The 17,854-nt window shown below is 43.0% G+C and overlaps 1 protein-coding gene across 2 annotated transcripts in view; it reads right to left on the bottom strand.

Annotated features, from left to right (window-relative positions):
* Positions 1 to 17,854, bottom strand: part of LOC109897225 (microtubule-associated serine/threonine-protein kinase 2) — a 146,653-nt gene that overhangs the window by 38,463 nt on the left and 90,336 nt on the right. For both annotated transcript variants that reach the window (XM_031833704.1, XM_031833703.1), the window contains 2 exons: positions 10,732 to 10,807; positions 3,951 to 4,029 (listed from right to left, as the gene is read on the bottom strand). In XM_031833704.1, the coding sequence (XP_031689564.1) occupies positions 3,951 to 4,029; positions 10,732 to 10,807 (155 nt within the window). The remainder of the gene's footprint in view (positions 1 to 3,950; positions 4,030 to 10,731; positions 10,808 to 17,854) is intronic.

The following is a 17,854-nucleotide window of genomic DNA, read 5'->3' on the forward strand; positions in this document are numbered from 1 at the left end:
ATGATGAGACTAATGATGATTTGAAAAAAGTAGCTTGAAAGGCATGAGCTCTGCTTTGTGTTTTGCGCAGGCTGTGCACACTTCATTAGTCTCTCATACACAATTTCATGCCTCGAATTTCACGACGGCATCCCCTATGTGCACCCTAAAAGAATGCATGCCTTTTGCGGCCAGTGGACATTGTGCCCTTGGCCCAGAGTGCTGCGTTGTGCCCTTAAGCTCCTAAGCACCTCTCACTCACATGGCTCTCCATAACTTGATCGGGTCTTTCTCACAGGCAACAAGTGAAGACAGACACACTGCGGATGCAACTGCATATTGAAAATATTGGAAGAACTGTCCGTCCAGATTTACTTTTCGTCAGTCAACAAGATGAGTAGGCCGAAAGAACAGGAAAAGCACTAGCCTATGTCAATCTACTATCCCCCATAGTACAAAAGTTTTCACTTTATTCTAAAATGGAATTAATAAATATCCCCATTAATCTTCACAAAATACCTCATAATGACAAAATTAAACCAGGTTTATAAAAAAATATTTTGAAATAAAAAACAGATTTAAAACAGATACTTATTTTGTATTTAGAACCTTTGCTATGAGACTCAAAATTGAGCTCAGCTGCATCCTGTTTCCATTGATCATCCTTGAGATGTTTCTACAACTTGATTGGACTCCACCTGTGGTAAATTCAATTCATTGGACATGATTTGGAAAGGCACTCACCTATTTATATGAAAGGTCCCACAGTTGACAGTGCATGTCAGAGAAAAAAACCAAGCCATGAGGTCGAAGGAATTGTCCGTAGAGCTCCAAGACAGGATTGTGTAAAGGTACAGGTCTGGGGAAGGGTATCAAAACATTTCTGCAGCATTGAAGGTCCCCAAAAACACACATCATTCTTCAATGGAAGAAGTTTGGAACCACTATGACTCTTCCTAGAGCTGTCCACATGGCCAAATTGAGCAATCAAGGGAGAAGGGCCTTGGTCAGGGAGGTGACCAAGGACCCGACGGTCACTCTGACAGAGCTCCAGAGTTCCTCTGTGGAGATGGGAGAACATTCCAGAAGGACAACCATCTCTGCACGACTCCACCAATCAGGCCTTTATGGTAGAGTGGCCAGAAGGAAGCCACTCCTCAGTAAAAGGCACACACAGCCCACTCCGAGTTTGCCAAAAGGACTCTCAGACCTAAAGGACTCTCAGACCATGAGAAACAAGATTCTCTTGTCTGATGAAACCAAGATTGAACTGTTTGGCCTGAATGCCAATCGTCGCGTCTGGAGGAAACCTGGCACCATCCTTACTGTGAAGCATGGTGGTGGCAGCGTCATGCTGTGGGGATGTTTTTGAGCGGCAGGGACTGGGAGAGTAGTCAGAATCGAGGGAAAGATGAAAGAAGCAAAGTACAAAGAAATCCTTGATGAAAACCTGCTCCAGAGCACTTAGGGCCTCAGACTGGGGCGAAGGTTCACCTTCCAACAGGACAACGACCCTAAACACACAGCCAAGACAACGCTGGAGTGGCTTCGGGACAAGTCTCTGAATTTCCTTGAGTGGGCCAGCCAGAGCCCGGACTTGAACCCGATCTAACATCTCTGGAGAAACCTAAAAACCTAAAAATCCACATCCAACCTGACAGAGCTTGAGAGGATCTGCAGAAAAGAAACTTCCCAAATACAGGTGTGCACACTTGTAGTGTCATATTCAAGAAGACTCGAGGCTGTAATCGCTGCCAAAGGTGCTTCAACAAAGTACTGCGTAAAGGGTCTGAATACTTATGTAAAAGTATTATTTACATTTGACATTTTTTATACATTTGCAAACAAATATAAAAACCTGATTTTGCTGGGTCATTATTATATTGTGTAGATTTATGAGTGAATTAAAAAATAATAATTTGCGCTGTAACATGACAAAATGTGGAATAGGTCAAGGGGTCTGAATCCTTCCCGAATGCACTCGTTTTAGGATTTACATTTGAAATTTGGTTTAGTTTAAGTTTTATCATAACATTTGTATAAAATGTATATATTATTTAGTTTCAGTTTAAGTGTTAGGGACAGAAAGTAGCCTATGCTTGTAGGCTAGGAGCCAATTATGTGTTGTATAGTTTTTGTTGACGGTGGGCAGTAATGCAGTAATTGTTGACGCACACACACACACACGAACGCAGTGGTCTAAGGCACTACATCTCAGTGCAAGAGGCGTCACTAGAGTCCTTGGTTCGAATCCAGGCTGTATTACATCCGGCCGTGATTGGGAGTCCCGTAGGGCGGCGCACAATTGGCCCAGCGTCGTCTGGGTTTGGCCGGGGTAGGCCGTCATTGTAAATAAGAATTTTACTTACCTAGTTAAATAAAGGTTACACACACACCACACTGACCAAAAAGTTATTTTGTTGGCATTTACGTATGTTCCTATTACCAGTAAAACATAATCAAAACCTATTTCTTTCACTTACTTGCTGTGCTGTTTCATTGTTCACTTGTTCAGTCGTTTCATTCTCAACCAGGATTTCATCATACATGTCAAGCAGTGAAGTTTCAGCTCTGTCTGTCCGTGGCCTCTCTTCCTCAGTGTGCATTGTCACTGTGTCCGATTCCATCTTGTCCAGCTGTGTATGTAACATTTCACATAAACCCTGTTTCTTGTCTGCATCGAAGTAGAGGCCCTTGTACATAGCATCGAGGATGGTGGCGACACAGTAAAGAGAGAATGCCACCGAATCGCTTGTGCACAGTCTGTCGGCAGTTTTGCTGAGCAGGCGATTCAATGCCATGACGGAGGGTATCACATCGGCTGCAGGCGCAGTTGGTGAGTTTATTTCTCGAGTCAGTTGTTTGAATGGAGCTTGAAATGGCAGCAGCGGTATGAATAGCAGCACATTCATGAGCATGCAATACGACTTTCCTCAGTACGAAATCCTCAACGACCCACTGTGCTGTCAAGACTCAGCATGCTCATGGGGCTGATATCGCTGGTCCAAATGTCGGTCGTGAAGCTAATAGCAGTTACTGTGTAACTTCGGTAGGGAAACATCTGAAAAATAGCTCACTTGATAATGTGTACCGGTATTCGACCAGCAAAAGACAACATCACCCACGACAGAGAACGGTTGATTGTTGATCCATTATCTTGGATTTTGCCTTTGAGTTGTCTTGCTGAAATGTTCTTACTCTTTCAAATGACTGCTCGACTTGTTGACTGCTCGATCTACACAGCAGACATTGTGGGCTCGGTTAGGAATGTTGTGTTGCACGTGTAGCGCTAAATATTACGTGGCGTCCTTACATCATCTACCTACGTTATATAGGTATGCACGTCATGTACCTACGTTATATAGGTATGCACATCATGTACCTACGTTATATAGGTATGCACGTCAGCTTTGACATCGGTTTTGCACATCAGCGTTAAACTAGACAACGGGCCGATGTTGCCATTTTTAGCTAATATCGGCCGATATGTTCACCGATATATCGTGCATCCCTAGACAGGACTGCATGTGGGTTTTTTTTCGTACCATTCTCAGTAAATGGGGCGGCAGCGTAGCCTAGTGGTTAGAGCGTTGGACTAATAACCGGAAGGTTGCGAGTTCAAACCCCCGAGCTGACAAGGTACAAATCTGTCGTTCTGCCCCTGAACAGGCAGTTAACCCACTGTTCCCAGGCCGTCATTGAAAATAAGAATATGTTCTTAACTGACTTGCCTGGTTAAATAAAGGTAAAAAAATAATAATTAAAAATTAAATCCTCGACACTGTTGTGCGTGAAAAGCCCAGGAGGCCCGTCCGTTTCAGAGAAACTAGAACCGGCGTGCCTGTCACCGATGATCATACCACGCTCAAATTCGCTACGGTCACTCATTTTGACCATTCTAATGTTTAATCGAACAGTAACTGAATGCCTCGATGGCTGACCTTGACACACACACACACACACACACTCACAGAGACAGTGGAGCTGGGTGTGTTGGTGCCATATCCAGAGGAGGGCAGTGATGCCAAAGACCAGCGCCTGCCATCCGTCCTGAGAAGGAGATAGAAATGGAGGGAAACAGAGAGAGAGAGAAAGAGAGAGAGATACAGAGGAGCAGAGAGGATGGAAAGGATTAGTGTCAGACAAGTTACCTGGGTTAACTATGAAAGGTTTGATGGAGCCATGGTACAAAAGTTGTGCTTCTCCGAGCTAGATGTCTGTAAGAACTTGAACACTGCAGACAAAGTCTGCAAACACAAACACATGCAAGCAAACTCACACACACTGACACAAACCAACAAACACACACGCACACCTTCTGCCAAGAAGACAACATAGAAATGAATATGAGATGAAATGAAATATGTTCTGCAGGAGGGAGTACAGTCCTGGTTATAGGGCAGGTCCATGCAGGTTTGGGATGGCCACACTTCTCTAGGGACTGGGGCATCACAAATATAATTATGTTGTTAGAAATGTTTACACATTCATTTAAAATGAAAAGCTGAAATGTCTTTTGAGTCAATAAGCATTCAACACTTTTATTATAAACAAAATGTGCTCAGCAAAAGTCACATAACAAGTTGCATGGACTAACTCTAGTGTTTAACATAATTGTTAAAAGACTACCCCATCTCTGTACCTCACAAACACAATTATCTTTAAGGTCCCTCAGTCGAGCAGTGAATTTCAAGCACAATGACCAGGGATGTTTTCGAATGGTTCACCTAGAAGAGCAACTATCGGTAGATGGGTAAAAAAAAATTGATAAAATAGACATTGAATGTCCATTTGAGTGCAGTTAGTAATTACACTTTGGATGGAAACCGAGGCCAATGGTGACTTTAAAACTGTTATAGAGTTGAATGGCTGTGATAGAAGATAACTGAGGATGAATCAACAACATTGCAGTTACTCCACAATGCTATTATAATATACTGTATCGACAAAACATGCATCCTGTTTGCAATAAGGCACTAAAGTAATACTGCAAAACATGCATCCTGTTTGCAATAAGGCACTAAAGTAATACTGCAACACAAATATGGCAAAGAAATGTACTTTTTGTCATGAAGTACAAAGCGTTACGTTTGGAGCAAATCCAACACAACACATTCCCGAGTATCACTCTTTATATCTTCAAGCGTGGTTGTGGTTATATCATGTTATTGGTATGCTTGTCACTGGCAGGCACTAGGGAGTTTTTCAGGATACCAATAAACACAATTGAGCTAAGCACAGGCAAAATCCTACAAGAAAACTTGGTTCAGTCTGCTTTCCAACAGACACTGGCAGATAAATTCACATTTCAGCTGGACAATTACCTAAAACACAAATCCAAATATACACTGGAGTTGGCTTAACAAAACGACATTGAACGTTCCTAAATGTGGCCTAGTTACAGTTTTGACCTATATCGGCTTGAAAATCTATGGCAAGACTTGAAAATGGCTGTCTAGCAATTATCAACAACCAAGTTTACAGAGCTTGAAGAACCTTTTAAAGAATCATGGGCAAATATAGGACAATCTAGGCAAAGCTCTTAGAGACTTACCCAGAAAGACTCACAGCTGTAAACACTGCCATAGGCAATTCTAACATATTGAGTCAGAGAGTACTTATCTAATCAAGATATCTTAGTGTTTTATTTTCCATTAATTTATTATTATTATTCAAACATTTTTCTTCCACTTTGACATTAGAGTATTTTGTGTAAATCATTGATAAACAAATGACATTAAATCCATTTTAATCCCACTTTGTAACACAACAAAATGTGAAAGGGGTGTGAATACTTTCTGAAGGCACTGTAGAGGTCACAAAGCATCTCAGAGTAGGAGTGCTGATCTAGGATCAGATTTGCTTTTCAGATCATAATGAATTAGATTATATGGACAGAGTCTAGATCAGCACTCATACTCTGATATGCTTTGTGAATACGGGCCTTGGTGTTTCCATTCAGGGCAGAGGACAGGAGATAGAGGTTAGGGGGTGGAGGTAAAAGGTTAAAGGTGAGAAGTTACCTGTCAGCCCTGTGCCCGTGACTGTGTGGGAGAGAGGATAGTGTTAGCGCTACATGTGTTCTTGTAATGAGCACTGCAGAACTGTTTTTATTTATTAACTTTTCTGCTCTTCTGCACACCAATATCTCTACCTGTACATGACCATCTGATCTTTTATCACTCCAGTGTTAATCTGCAAAATTGTAATTATTTGCCTACCTCCTCATGCCTTTTGCACACATTGTATATAGACCCCCCCTTCGTTTTCTACTGTGTTATTGACTTGTTAATTGTTTACTCCATGTGTAACTCTTTGTTGTATGCTCACACTGCTATGCTTTATCTTGGCCAGGTCGCAGTTGCAAATGAGAACTTGTTCTCAACTAGCCTACCTGGTTAAATAAAGGTGAAATAAAAAAAATAAAATAATAAAGAACCATTTTTTTGCAGATCTCATCCTGCATTATGACACTTCACCTCTGGGTGGCACTGTTGCTTCAGGTTAATTTCTCTGTCTCCTGACTCACCTGATTTATTGAGGTTCAGGGCAAAAGAAGTGGTATCTTCTTCCAAACAGAAGACCATCATACCAGCACATGCCATATCTCTCGCCTCGTGTAGAACGACTTATGAAATTAATGTATCCTTTTAATCTTGAGTTGTGCTTAACTCCACACAGGCTCTCTATCTCTAGTTCTGTAATTACACTTCCTAGTCAAAGGCTGTGACAGATAAGAGAATATTCAACCAGGCTTCAAACATTCAGATGATATGGGCTTGATTAGCCAGACTTTCAATTATCATTTAAAGAGGAGCACAGAGGTGCTGTGAGTATTAGCCATGGGAGGGATTGGATTTTAAGGCTAAACTCTGGAGGATAAATGGCATCCATTTGGGCTCCACTCTTCACAGTTTCTGCTGTGAACTATTGAACTGGAGCTGGGCTTGGGGAAACTGGCTCTACTGTGGGTGTGCAGGTGACTGACAATGAGCAGTATGGCTCAAATAATAGAATGAGGTAATAGTCCTTTCTACCTAGCATAACTATGAAGACAATCACCATCAGACATATTAAGTCATTTGATCCCAGTGAGCTAACCCCTGACCAGGGTTTCCGTTAGCTGGTAATTGTCGGCTTTTGGCCGATAATCCGATAAATCAAATTGTTACTGGCCAAATTGACCCGCAAAACAAGAAACAATCCATTGAAAAAGAATGCTCTTTATTAACTGATGGAAATACCAGTCGATGGAAATACATTTGACTGTCATGCTTATCGGTCTATAGGTTAATTTGCATAATGTATTGGAATAAATGTGCGCATTTGCGTTAGTCATCATGGCGCCGGAAAAAATGTCAGCAGTTTTACGGGTGCCCAACCAATTGTGCTAATATGTGTTTTTCCCCGCGTTATTTGTAACTTATTTTGTACATAATGTTTCTGCAACCGTATCTTATGGCAAAAAAAAGAGCTTCTGGATTTCAGGACAGCGATCACTCACCTCGGATTAGACAAAGATCTTTTTCTACAACAAAGACGCTGCACCGGCAAGATAGAACAGCACACTCCAGTAAGACGAGGAGGGGCTGTCTGTGCATATTTGCAAACAACAGCTGGTGCACGAAATCTAAGGAAGTCTCTAGATTTTGCTCGCCTGAAGTATAGTATATTGTGATAAATTGCAGGCCACACTACTTGCCAAGAGAGTTTTCAGCTGTACTTTTCGTGGCTGTTTATTTACCACCACAGACAGATGCAGGCACTAAGACCATACTCAGACAGCAGTATAAGGAAATAAGCTAACAGGAAACCACTCACCCAGGTGGCGCTCCTAGTGGCAGGAGACTTTAATGCAGGGAAACTTAAATCAGTTCTACCAAATTGTGTTTGGTAGAACTGTTAAATGTTAAATGTGCAACCAGAAGGAAAACAATTCTAGATCACCTGTACTCCACACACAGAGACGCGTACAAAGCTCTCCCTCGCCCTCCATTTGGTAAATCCGACCACAACTCTATCCTCCTGATTCCTGCTTACAAGCCAAAACTATAGACCAGTGACTCGGTCTATAAAAAAAAAGTGGTCAGATGAAGCAGATGCTAAACTACAGGACTGTTTTGCTATCACAGACTGGAACATGTTCCGGGATTCTTCCGATGGCATTGAGGAGTACACCACATCAGTCACTGGCTTCATCAATAAATGCATCGAGGACGTCGTCCCCACAGTGACTGTATTTACATACCCCAACCAGAAGCCATGGATTACAGGCAACATTCGCACTGAGCTAAAGGGTAGAGCTACCACTTTCAAGGTGCGGGACTCTAACCCGGAAGCTTACAAGAAATCCTGCTATGCCCTGCGACGAACCTTCAAACAGGCAAAGTGTCAATACAGGGCTAAGATTGAATCGTACTACACCGGCTCCGACACTCGTCTTATGTGGCAGGGCTTGCAACCTATTACAGACTGCAAAGGGAAGCACAGCTGCGAGCTTCCCAGTGACACGAGCTTACCAGACGAGCTAAATAACTTCTATGCCCACTTCGAGGCAAGCAACACTGAAGCATGCATGAGAGCATCAGCTGTTCCGGATGACTGTGTGATCACGCTCTCCGTAGCCGACGTGAGTAAGACCTTTAAACAGGTCAACATACCCAAGGCTGCAGGGCCAGACGGATTACCAGGACGTGTGCTCCGGGCATGTGCTGACCAATTGGCAGGTGTCTTCACTGACATTTTCAACATGTCCCTGATTGAGTCTGTAATACCAACATGTCCCTGATTGAGTCTGTAATACCAACATGTTTCAAGCAGACCACTATAGTCCCTGTGCCCAAGAACACAAAGGCAACCTGCCTAAATGACTACAGACCCGTAGCACTCATGTCCGTAGCCATGAAGTGCTTTGAAAGGTTGGTAATGGCTCACATCAACACCATTATCCCAGAAACCCTAGGCCCACTACAATTTGCATACCGCCCAAACAGATCCACAGATGATGCAATCTCTATTGCACTCCACACTGCCCTTTCCCACATGGACAAAAGGAACACCTATGTGAGAATGCTATTCATTGACTGCAGCTCAGCGTTCAACACCATAATGTAGTAGCTGTAGTGGAGCAGGTTGAGAGCTTCAAGTTCGTCTGTGTCCACATCAACAACAAATTAAAATGGTCCAAACACAACAAGACAGTCGTGAAGAGGGCACGACAAAGCCTATTCCGCCTCAGGAAACTAAAAGGATTTGGCATGGGTCCTGAGATCCTCAAAAGGTTCTACAGCTGCAACATCGAGAGCATCCTGACTGGTTGCATCACTGCCTTGTACAGCAATTGCTCGGCCTCTGACCACAAGGCACCACAGAGGGTAGTGCGTACGGCCCTGTACATCACTGCGGCTAAGCTGCCTGCCATCCAGGACCTCTACACCAGGCGGTGTCAGAGGAAGGCCCTAAAAATTGTCAAAGGCCCCAGCCACCCCAGTCATAGACTGTTCTCTCTACTACCATCGGTACCGGAGTGCCAAGTCTAGGACAAAAGGCTTCTGAACAGTTTTTACCCCCAACCCATAAGACTCAGGTAATTAAATGGCTACCCGGACTATTTGCATTGTGTGCCCCCCGCAACCCCCCCCCCCCCCCCCCCCCCCCAACCCTCTTTTTTTACGCTGCTGCTACTCTCTGTTTATCATATATGCATAGTCACTTTAACTATACATTCAGGTACATACTACCTTAATTGGGCAGACCAACTAGCGCTCCCGCACATTGGCTAACCGGGCTATTTGCATTGTGTCCCGCCACCCACCAACCCCTCTTTTACGATACTGCTACTCTCTGTTCATCATATATGCACAGTCACTCTAACAATATCTACATGTACATATTACCTCAATCAGCCTGACTAACCGGTGTCTGTATGTAGCCTCGCTACTTTTATAGCCTCGCTACTGTATATAGCCTGTCTTTTACTGTTGTTTTATTACCTTACTTACCTATTGTTCACCTAACACCTTTTTTGCACAATTGGTTAGAGCCTGTAAGTAAGCATTTCACTGTAAGGTCTACTGTATTCGGCGCACATGACAAACAAACTTTGATTTGATCTTACTTATCACACGCACACAGCATACAGTGCCTATTTTGACAGAGCCTTTTACTTCATATTATGAGGCATATCTTACCTTGCTTCAAAGTAGCTTAGGCAAAATCCGACCATAAAAAAGTGGAATCAATTATTTTATAAAGACCTCCTCATGTCATTGAAACCAGCATTTCTCCCCTGTTCTATTGGTTTTCATATCAACTTTCTTTGGTTGTCCAGAAGCCAGAGGCACAATCCTAGTCATATTAGCAACCTATCCTAGTTGTTGCATCTTTAGATTCCCCCTCTTTCTACATTTCTGAGATTTTCATATCTGTCACATACGGAACCGGTGCACAGGTGCACTGTTAAGAATGTTTTTTCCCCCCCGCGAATTGCATTTTGGCAAAAGTTTGAAAATGAAGTTTTATTGGCTGCCTCATTACACGACTTGCATGTTTTGTTAAGATTAATTACCATAATCTAAATGTGATTTCTAACATTTTGAGCACCGTGGCTGGACAACCTAACAGGTTACGCACTCAATGCATATGGGTCCGGTAAATTTGTCAAATGGTCAGAAAATTGTAATCTTCCCGGTAACATTGCCCGGTGCCACATTTTCCGAAATGGAAACCCTGCCCCTTGACCCCCTGGCTCACCTGCGAGCTGGAACGAAGGAGAAGTGTGCCGCCGTGTTGGGGGAGAAGTTTCTGGGGCTGTCCAGAGGGCTGCTCCCTGGGAGAGACGGAGAAAGAGAGGGAGAGAGAAGCAGAAAAGAGAGAAGAATTAAACACGGCATAAAAAGAAACAAAAGCCAGATTCTAGACTTAGTTAGTTAGTAAATTAATCCCAGGGGAGAGAAAGGACATAAGATCCCCCTACATAGGCATGTCAGTGAAGTGTGTGTAATAAGAGGTAGTGAAACTATGCAATAGATTAGCATTTACATTTGAGTCATTTACAGTAGTAGACGCTCTTAAGATTGCTAGGTGGGACAATCACATATCACACACATAGTAAGTACACTTTTCCTCAATAAAGTGGCTATCAGCAAAGTCAGAGCTGGAAGGGGGAGTGTCAAGTGCAAGTGTTGGTTCAGGACAGTGTTTTTGTATATACAGTGGGGAGAACAAGTATTTGATACACTGCCGATTTTGCAGGTTTTCCTACTTACAAAGCATGTAGAGGTCTGTAATTTTTACCATAGGTACACTTCAGCTGTGAGAGACGGAATCAAAAAAATCCAGAAAATCACATTGTATGATTTTAAGTAATTCATTTGCAATTCATTGCATGACATAAGTATTTGATCACCTACCAACCAGTAAGAATTCCAGCTCTCACAGACCTGTTAGTTTTTCTTTAAGAAGCCCTCCTGTTCTCCACTCATTACCTGTATTAACTGCACCTGTTTGAACTTGTTACCTGTATAAAAGACACCTGTCCACACACTCAATCAAACAGACTCCAACCTCTCCACAATGGACAAGACCAGAGAGCTGTGTAAGGACATCAGGGTTAAATTGTAGACCTGCACAAGGCTGGGATGGGCTACAGGACAATAGGCAAGCAGCTTGGTGAGAAGGCAACAACGGTTGGCGCAATTTTTAGAAAATGGAAGAAGGTCAAGATGACGGTCAATCACCCTCGGTCTGGGGCTCCATGCAAGGTCTCACCTTGTGGGGCATCAATGATCATGAGGAAGGTGAGGGATCGGCCCAGAACTACACGGCAGGACCTGGTCAATGACCTGAAGAGAGCTGGGACCACAGTCTCAAAGAAAACCATTAGTAACACACTACGTCGTCATGGATTAAACTCCTGCAGCGCACACAAGGTCCCACTGCTCAAGCCAGCGCATGTCCAGGCCTGTCTGAAGTTTGCCAATGACCATCTGGATGATCCAGAGGAGGAATGGGAGAAGGTCATGTGGTCTGATGAGACAAAAATAGAGCTTTTTGGTCTAAACTCCTCTCGCCGTGTTTGGAGGAAAAAGAAGGATGAGTACAACCCAAAAACACCATCCCAACACTGAAGCATGGAGGTGGACACATCATTATTTGGGGATGCTTTTCTGCAAAGGGGACATGACGACTGCACTGTATTGAGGGGAGGATGGATGGGGCCACGTATCGCGAGACGAGATCTTGGCCAAGAACCTCCTTCCCTCAGTAAGAGCATTGAAGATGGGTCGTGGCTGGGTCTTCCAGCATGACAACGACCCAAAACCCACAACCAGGGCAACTAAGGAGTGGCTCCATAAGAAGCATCTCAAGGTCCTGGAGTGGCCTAGCCAGTCTCCAGACCTGAACAAAATAGAACATCTTTGGAGGGAGCTGAAAGTCAGTATTGCCCAGCGACAGCCCCGAAACCTGAAGGATCTGGAGACGGTCTGTATGGAGGAGTTGGCCAAAATCCCTGCTGCAGTGTGAGCAAACCTGGGCAAGAACTACAGGAAACGTATGACCTCTGTAATTGCAAACAAATGTTTCTGTACCAAATATTAAGTTCTGCTTTTCTGATGTATCAAATACTTATGTCATGCAATAAAATGCTAATTAATTACTTAAAAATCATACGATGTGATTTTCTGGATTTTAGATTCCATCTCTCACAGTTGAAGTGTACCTATGATAAAAATTACAGACCTCTACATGCTTTGTAAGTAGGAAAACCTGCAAAATCGGTAGTGAATCAAATACTTGTTCTCCCCACTGTATATCTTTTTTAAATATTTTTTTAAATTTAAGATACACTTTGAAGATGTAGGGTTTCAGGTGCTTTTGGAAGACGGTCACGTTAACCCAACACCACAATCACACAGGTTAGATGAAAACCCTCAACCTTTATTGGCATGTGAAAGGTTACTGAAAAATATGGTTCTGTCATCCCTGTGTGTGTGTACTGCATAGGGCCTACATACAGTATACCCTCCAACTCCTCCTTCAGCATACGCTAAACAGCAAATACGTCCCCCCATCACGCCTCCTCTCCTCCTCATCCCTTCGTCTTCCTCCTTTCTGACAGGAAAGGGTCTTTCAGAGATCACAAAGCTCTTGATGGAGTGTTCTAATTTAGCCAGGGACAGACGGCGTAAGGAGAGGACAAGAGGAGAGGCGGGGAGGATCCGGATGAAAGGGGTGTTTGATCAATGGGCTGCTAATCGTCTGGTTCTTCTCAGCAACAAGCAGCACAATCAGAGCACAATGAGATGAATTAGAGGAATAAAGCATTTACAGACCATTAGAGAAAGAAGATGGACACCAACAAGCTACTCGACCGACAGTCGAACTTAACATCTTACTACTGTCTCAATATAGACTAAATCATACAGCAGTACAGACAGTGGAGAGTGGGGATGGAGAGAGAGGGGGGGAGTAAGAAAGCAAGCGTAAAAGAGAGCAGGGTTGATTAAACGATCTGGAGTTCGGGCATATATATAGAACCCTCAATGTCTGTCTGCTAATTAGCCTACATTGTGGGTACCCAACAGCTCAACATAGAGAAAATCCGGGGTGTGACGTAACAAATTGCTCAACATGGAAAAGCCAAATCCGCTTCACATAAATCATCCCAATCAATCTGAGGAGTGGGACAGGGGAGATGGGGAGGGGGGGTGAAACATGTGGGGCGCTGCTCTCACCCCTCACTGGGTGGTGAAGCATAGCAGACGGGGTGCTGGGGGTTGGTCCCCACCTCCCTCCCTCCCGCATCAATTATGTATTTTCTGAGAATGTGACGCCAGAACAGATCCTTTAAAGGCCCAATACAGCTGTTTTTATATCCATATCAAATCATTCTGGGTTCCAATTATGTACCTTGGTCTAAGGCACTGCATCTCAGTGCAAGAGGCGTCACTGCAGTACCTGGTTCGAATCCAGGCTGCATCACATCCTGCCATGATTCGGAGTCCCAAAGGGCAGCGCACAATTGACCCAGCATCGTCCGGGATTTGGCCGGTGTAGGCCGGTATTGTAAATAAGAATTTGTTCATAACTGACTTGCCTAGTTAAATAAAAACTAAAAACCTTACTGTAACAGTTTTCCATCAAATTTGGCAAAAAAAAAATAGACTGTCTGGGAGTGGTCTGAGAGGGGAGAGGACAACTTAAAACGAGTTGTTATTGGCAGAGAGATTTGGAGCTCTCTTTGTTATTGGTTTATTGACCAATTTACCGCCTGGTGAGGTCATCAGGCAAGCCTGAACTCCCTTAGAAGTTCCTGTGTAGATTGCATTTTCAACAAGAAACTATCAGGAAATAACACTGATCAAATTTTTTTTGCACACTTTAACAGTGTTAATTTCATTAGCGGATGTACAATATAATACAAAACACAGGGAATTTTGACTGCTCTGGGCCTTTAAATATTAATGAATTATTAATTAATTCCCTGTCTATCTGCCGGAGTAGGAAACACTTGGCTCCTCTTGCGTGTGTGTGTGTATGAGTGAGTGTGTCTTTGTGTGTGTATATAGTATGTGGTGTGTGTCCTGGAACTTGGAGTGTGTAACCCTGAGTAGTGTGTTAAGGCTGGGGCCTGTCAGTGAAAGCTGTTTTTAAATGGGCTTGGGGCCTCAGAGGGGCTATTAGGAGGCTTAGAGGCATGAGCTCAATCACTCTGCACTGTGTTTCGACGCATAGATACAGTGCATACAAGTAGGCAGGAGGCTAGATGAATAGATACACACCTCACTGAGAGCGGGAACCATTATTCAAATGAAGTCGCATTCACAGACACACAGGGTGATACACACAGGCAAAGAATGACATTACATTATGGTGAGGAGAGATACTGTAGTTTACTTCAGGGAAACAAAGACACAGTGTGTGTGTGTGTGTGTGTGTGTGTGTGTGTGTGTGTGTGTGTGTGTGTGTGTGTGTGTGTGTGTGTGTGTGTGTGTGTGTGTGTGTGTGTGTGTGTGTGTGTGTGTGTGTGTGTGTGTGTGTGTGTGTGTGTGTGTGTGTGTGTGTGTGTGCGTGTCAAGGTTAAAAGCGATTCAGAGGTGTATTATTCCATTTGCACTTGAGAGCCCATGGTGTGAGATATGAGAGTTGTTAGAGAGCCCTATGGGATTTTCAGCACTAAAAACCTCCTCAACTCTATGTGTTTCCCTGATGGGAGAAACCCTATCCTCATTCTACACCCCTGGAGTCACGTTAATTGGGTTGCCACTCATGAAAGGAGAGATGTATGCAGACAGACAGCTAGCTATCGCAGTGAGAGTGACCCATTTTACCTCCCACATAAACAAACACACTCATACAGACGTCTTCGCGGAGACTGGAGAGAAACTACAATAACTCAACAAAAGAAAAGGGAAAGATTATCTATGCAAAATGTCCAAATGACATCAGTTTGACTGGTGGTAAAGAAAAAGAAAGCTGTAAAAATGACCCAACGTGTTTCAGTTCGGCTTCGATGCATATTTTATGTGGTAGAAATACGATCAGCTTTTATGACGCTTCTGTCATGAGAGGGATGGAGTTGGGCCGGTTTTATGACTTAATGATCGGTCGTAAATACCTTGCAGAAACTCTCCCTTTGGCTCATCAGTTTGGGAGAATGGAATGTCTGCTGTGTTACACAGAGAGACCGTGCCGCCAGAACTTCGACATCAAACAATGGACACTGAAACAATATTTCTAACATAAATAATGTTGGGAATGATGACAGATGAAATATGGGAAATGAATGTCTATTTTGTGATGTCATTAAAATGAGAATCAGAAAGACATTATAACGGAAACATTGTAACTTTAAGAGCTTTCACAATGTATATATCAGATTTACATCTAAATGTTGTAAAACATATGATTAAATATGAAACTATTTGTGAAAAGATAACAATGTGATTTTTGACTTCTACATTTTTTTTCTTGCAAAACTTGCTGTCACATTGTATAAATTATTGGAGACAGGCGCAGGAATTTGTAAAAGGGGGGGTTTAATACTCAAAATACTCAAAATAGCCCAAAACAAACACGTATACAAAAACACAGGGTTGTAACCCAAACAAAAGAGCGAGGTAAAATATACGGGACCCACAATACACTACACGGGACGAGACCCGTAATAACAAGTGCACAACACACGCAGCACGAAAGACGAAATAACAAAGCACAGGTACTCACGAGACGAACGGACATGGGAACAATAACCGACAAGACAATGGTGAACAGAGGGCACATATATACAATTACTAATCAGGGGAATTGGGATCAGGTGTGCGTAATGAGACAGTTCATGAACGCCTAGAGGCCGGTGACATAGACCTCCGGAACTGGTGCACGGAATGAGCAGCAGTACTGGGGGAGTCCGTGACAGTGGCTACGCTACTCAGAGAACGTGAGGACGTGGTCCACGCGTTGAGATGGTTAAAACTACCTGACTAGAAGAAGGTGAGGAATAGGCTAAACATTCTCAGTCTGCAACTGGGTATTGTGAAGTAGTCTAGGACAATTGACCAAGACGGGAGGGAAGAACAGTTCCCTCTCACCACTGTGTGATACACCCCTGATGTATCCATTCTAAGAACACTCCAGAACAAAAGAAGCCTACAACTAAGAAGGATATTGTGACTTCTGGTGGACATCCAGAGACTTATATCGAACTACGCCCCATAGATGGGAACTACCCCCCATAGATGGCAACTACTCCCCATAGATGGGAACTACTCCCCATAGATGGGAACTACTCCCCATAGATGGGAACTACTCCCCATAGATGGGAACTACTCCCCATAGACATATTGAGTGGTTTCAACAGAGAGACGACAGAGAAAGACATCTACGCGTAAATATTTGTTGCATTTCTAATCCGAATAAGCGGTTGTTAGGGTGCTAAATATTCATATTTACGGTGAGCGTAGTTTCCAAATGGATGTATGATAAGTCCACTCTTTTTGTCTCTCCCGCTCTTTATCTTTCCATACCCCTTTCCATTGTGTAACAAGCTGTCATATCAGGTTAGTCCACTAGGGACCTTTCATATGCATTATTTTAGTAATCAATAACTTATAGCGTGTGTGTGTGTTTATGTATTTCTATGTGATTATTTAGTTAGTTAGTAAATAAATAATTAAGACAATTTGTGTATTGCTGATTCATCACTTAGGCTAGGATTCGTGCAGATGTACCAGGTCAACGACATTCAGAATGAGACTGATATGAGGAAATTATTGATTGATGACTGGTATGATGCTATATTCTTGAGTTAATTCGGGAAACGGCAACTCATTAAATAAACTTTTCCCGTGGTGGCCCAAATTCCTAGTGAGTTAATAGTTACATGATTCATTTAATCGAGTAATAATTAAAACGTAGTAGGTAATTATTCGATAAATAAATAATGATAGTCACGTCGTAAGAATTTAATGATGACGACAGCACCTCTGCAGACCTGAACATTGCAATCTCTCAAGATGCAGAAAGAATTCAATCCTATTTCTCCACTCCTATTCCCAAGTCCAAATCTTGCCTACTTTTGGTGTATAATTTTACTGCAACAACTGTTTCACTCTCATTCTAGGAGTTATTATTAAGGCTATGTGAGAGGTTATAGACCTACAGTCAGTGTCCAGATTTCAGTTTTGATTTAACCCATCTAAACAGTAGGCTACAGTTCCCTTGACATGTCAAAGGCCGTCTTGTGTCTGTCAAATTTGGATAGCGCCTCACAATCATCACACATAACAAGGCCGGCACTGCTATCATCCTCTTTTACTACTTGACCAAATCTTTTCCAAACATTACTTTTCTGGCCCTCCCGTCTCTTTATTTT

This window comes from Oncorhynchus kisutch, linkage group LG10 (assembly GCF_002021735.2).
Source record: "Oncorhynchus kisutch isolate 150728-3 linkage group LG10, Okis_V2, whole genome shotgun sequence".
NCBI lineage: Eukaryota > Metazoa > Chordata > Actinopteri > Salmoniformes > Salmonidae > Oncorhynchus > Oncorhynchus kisutch.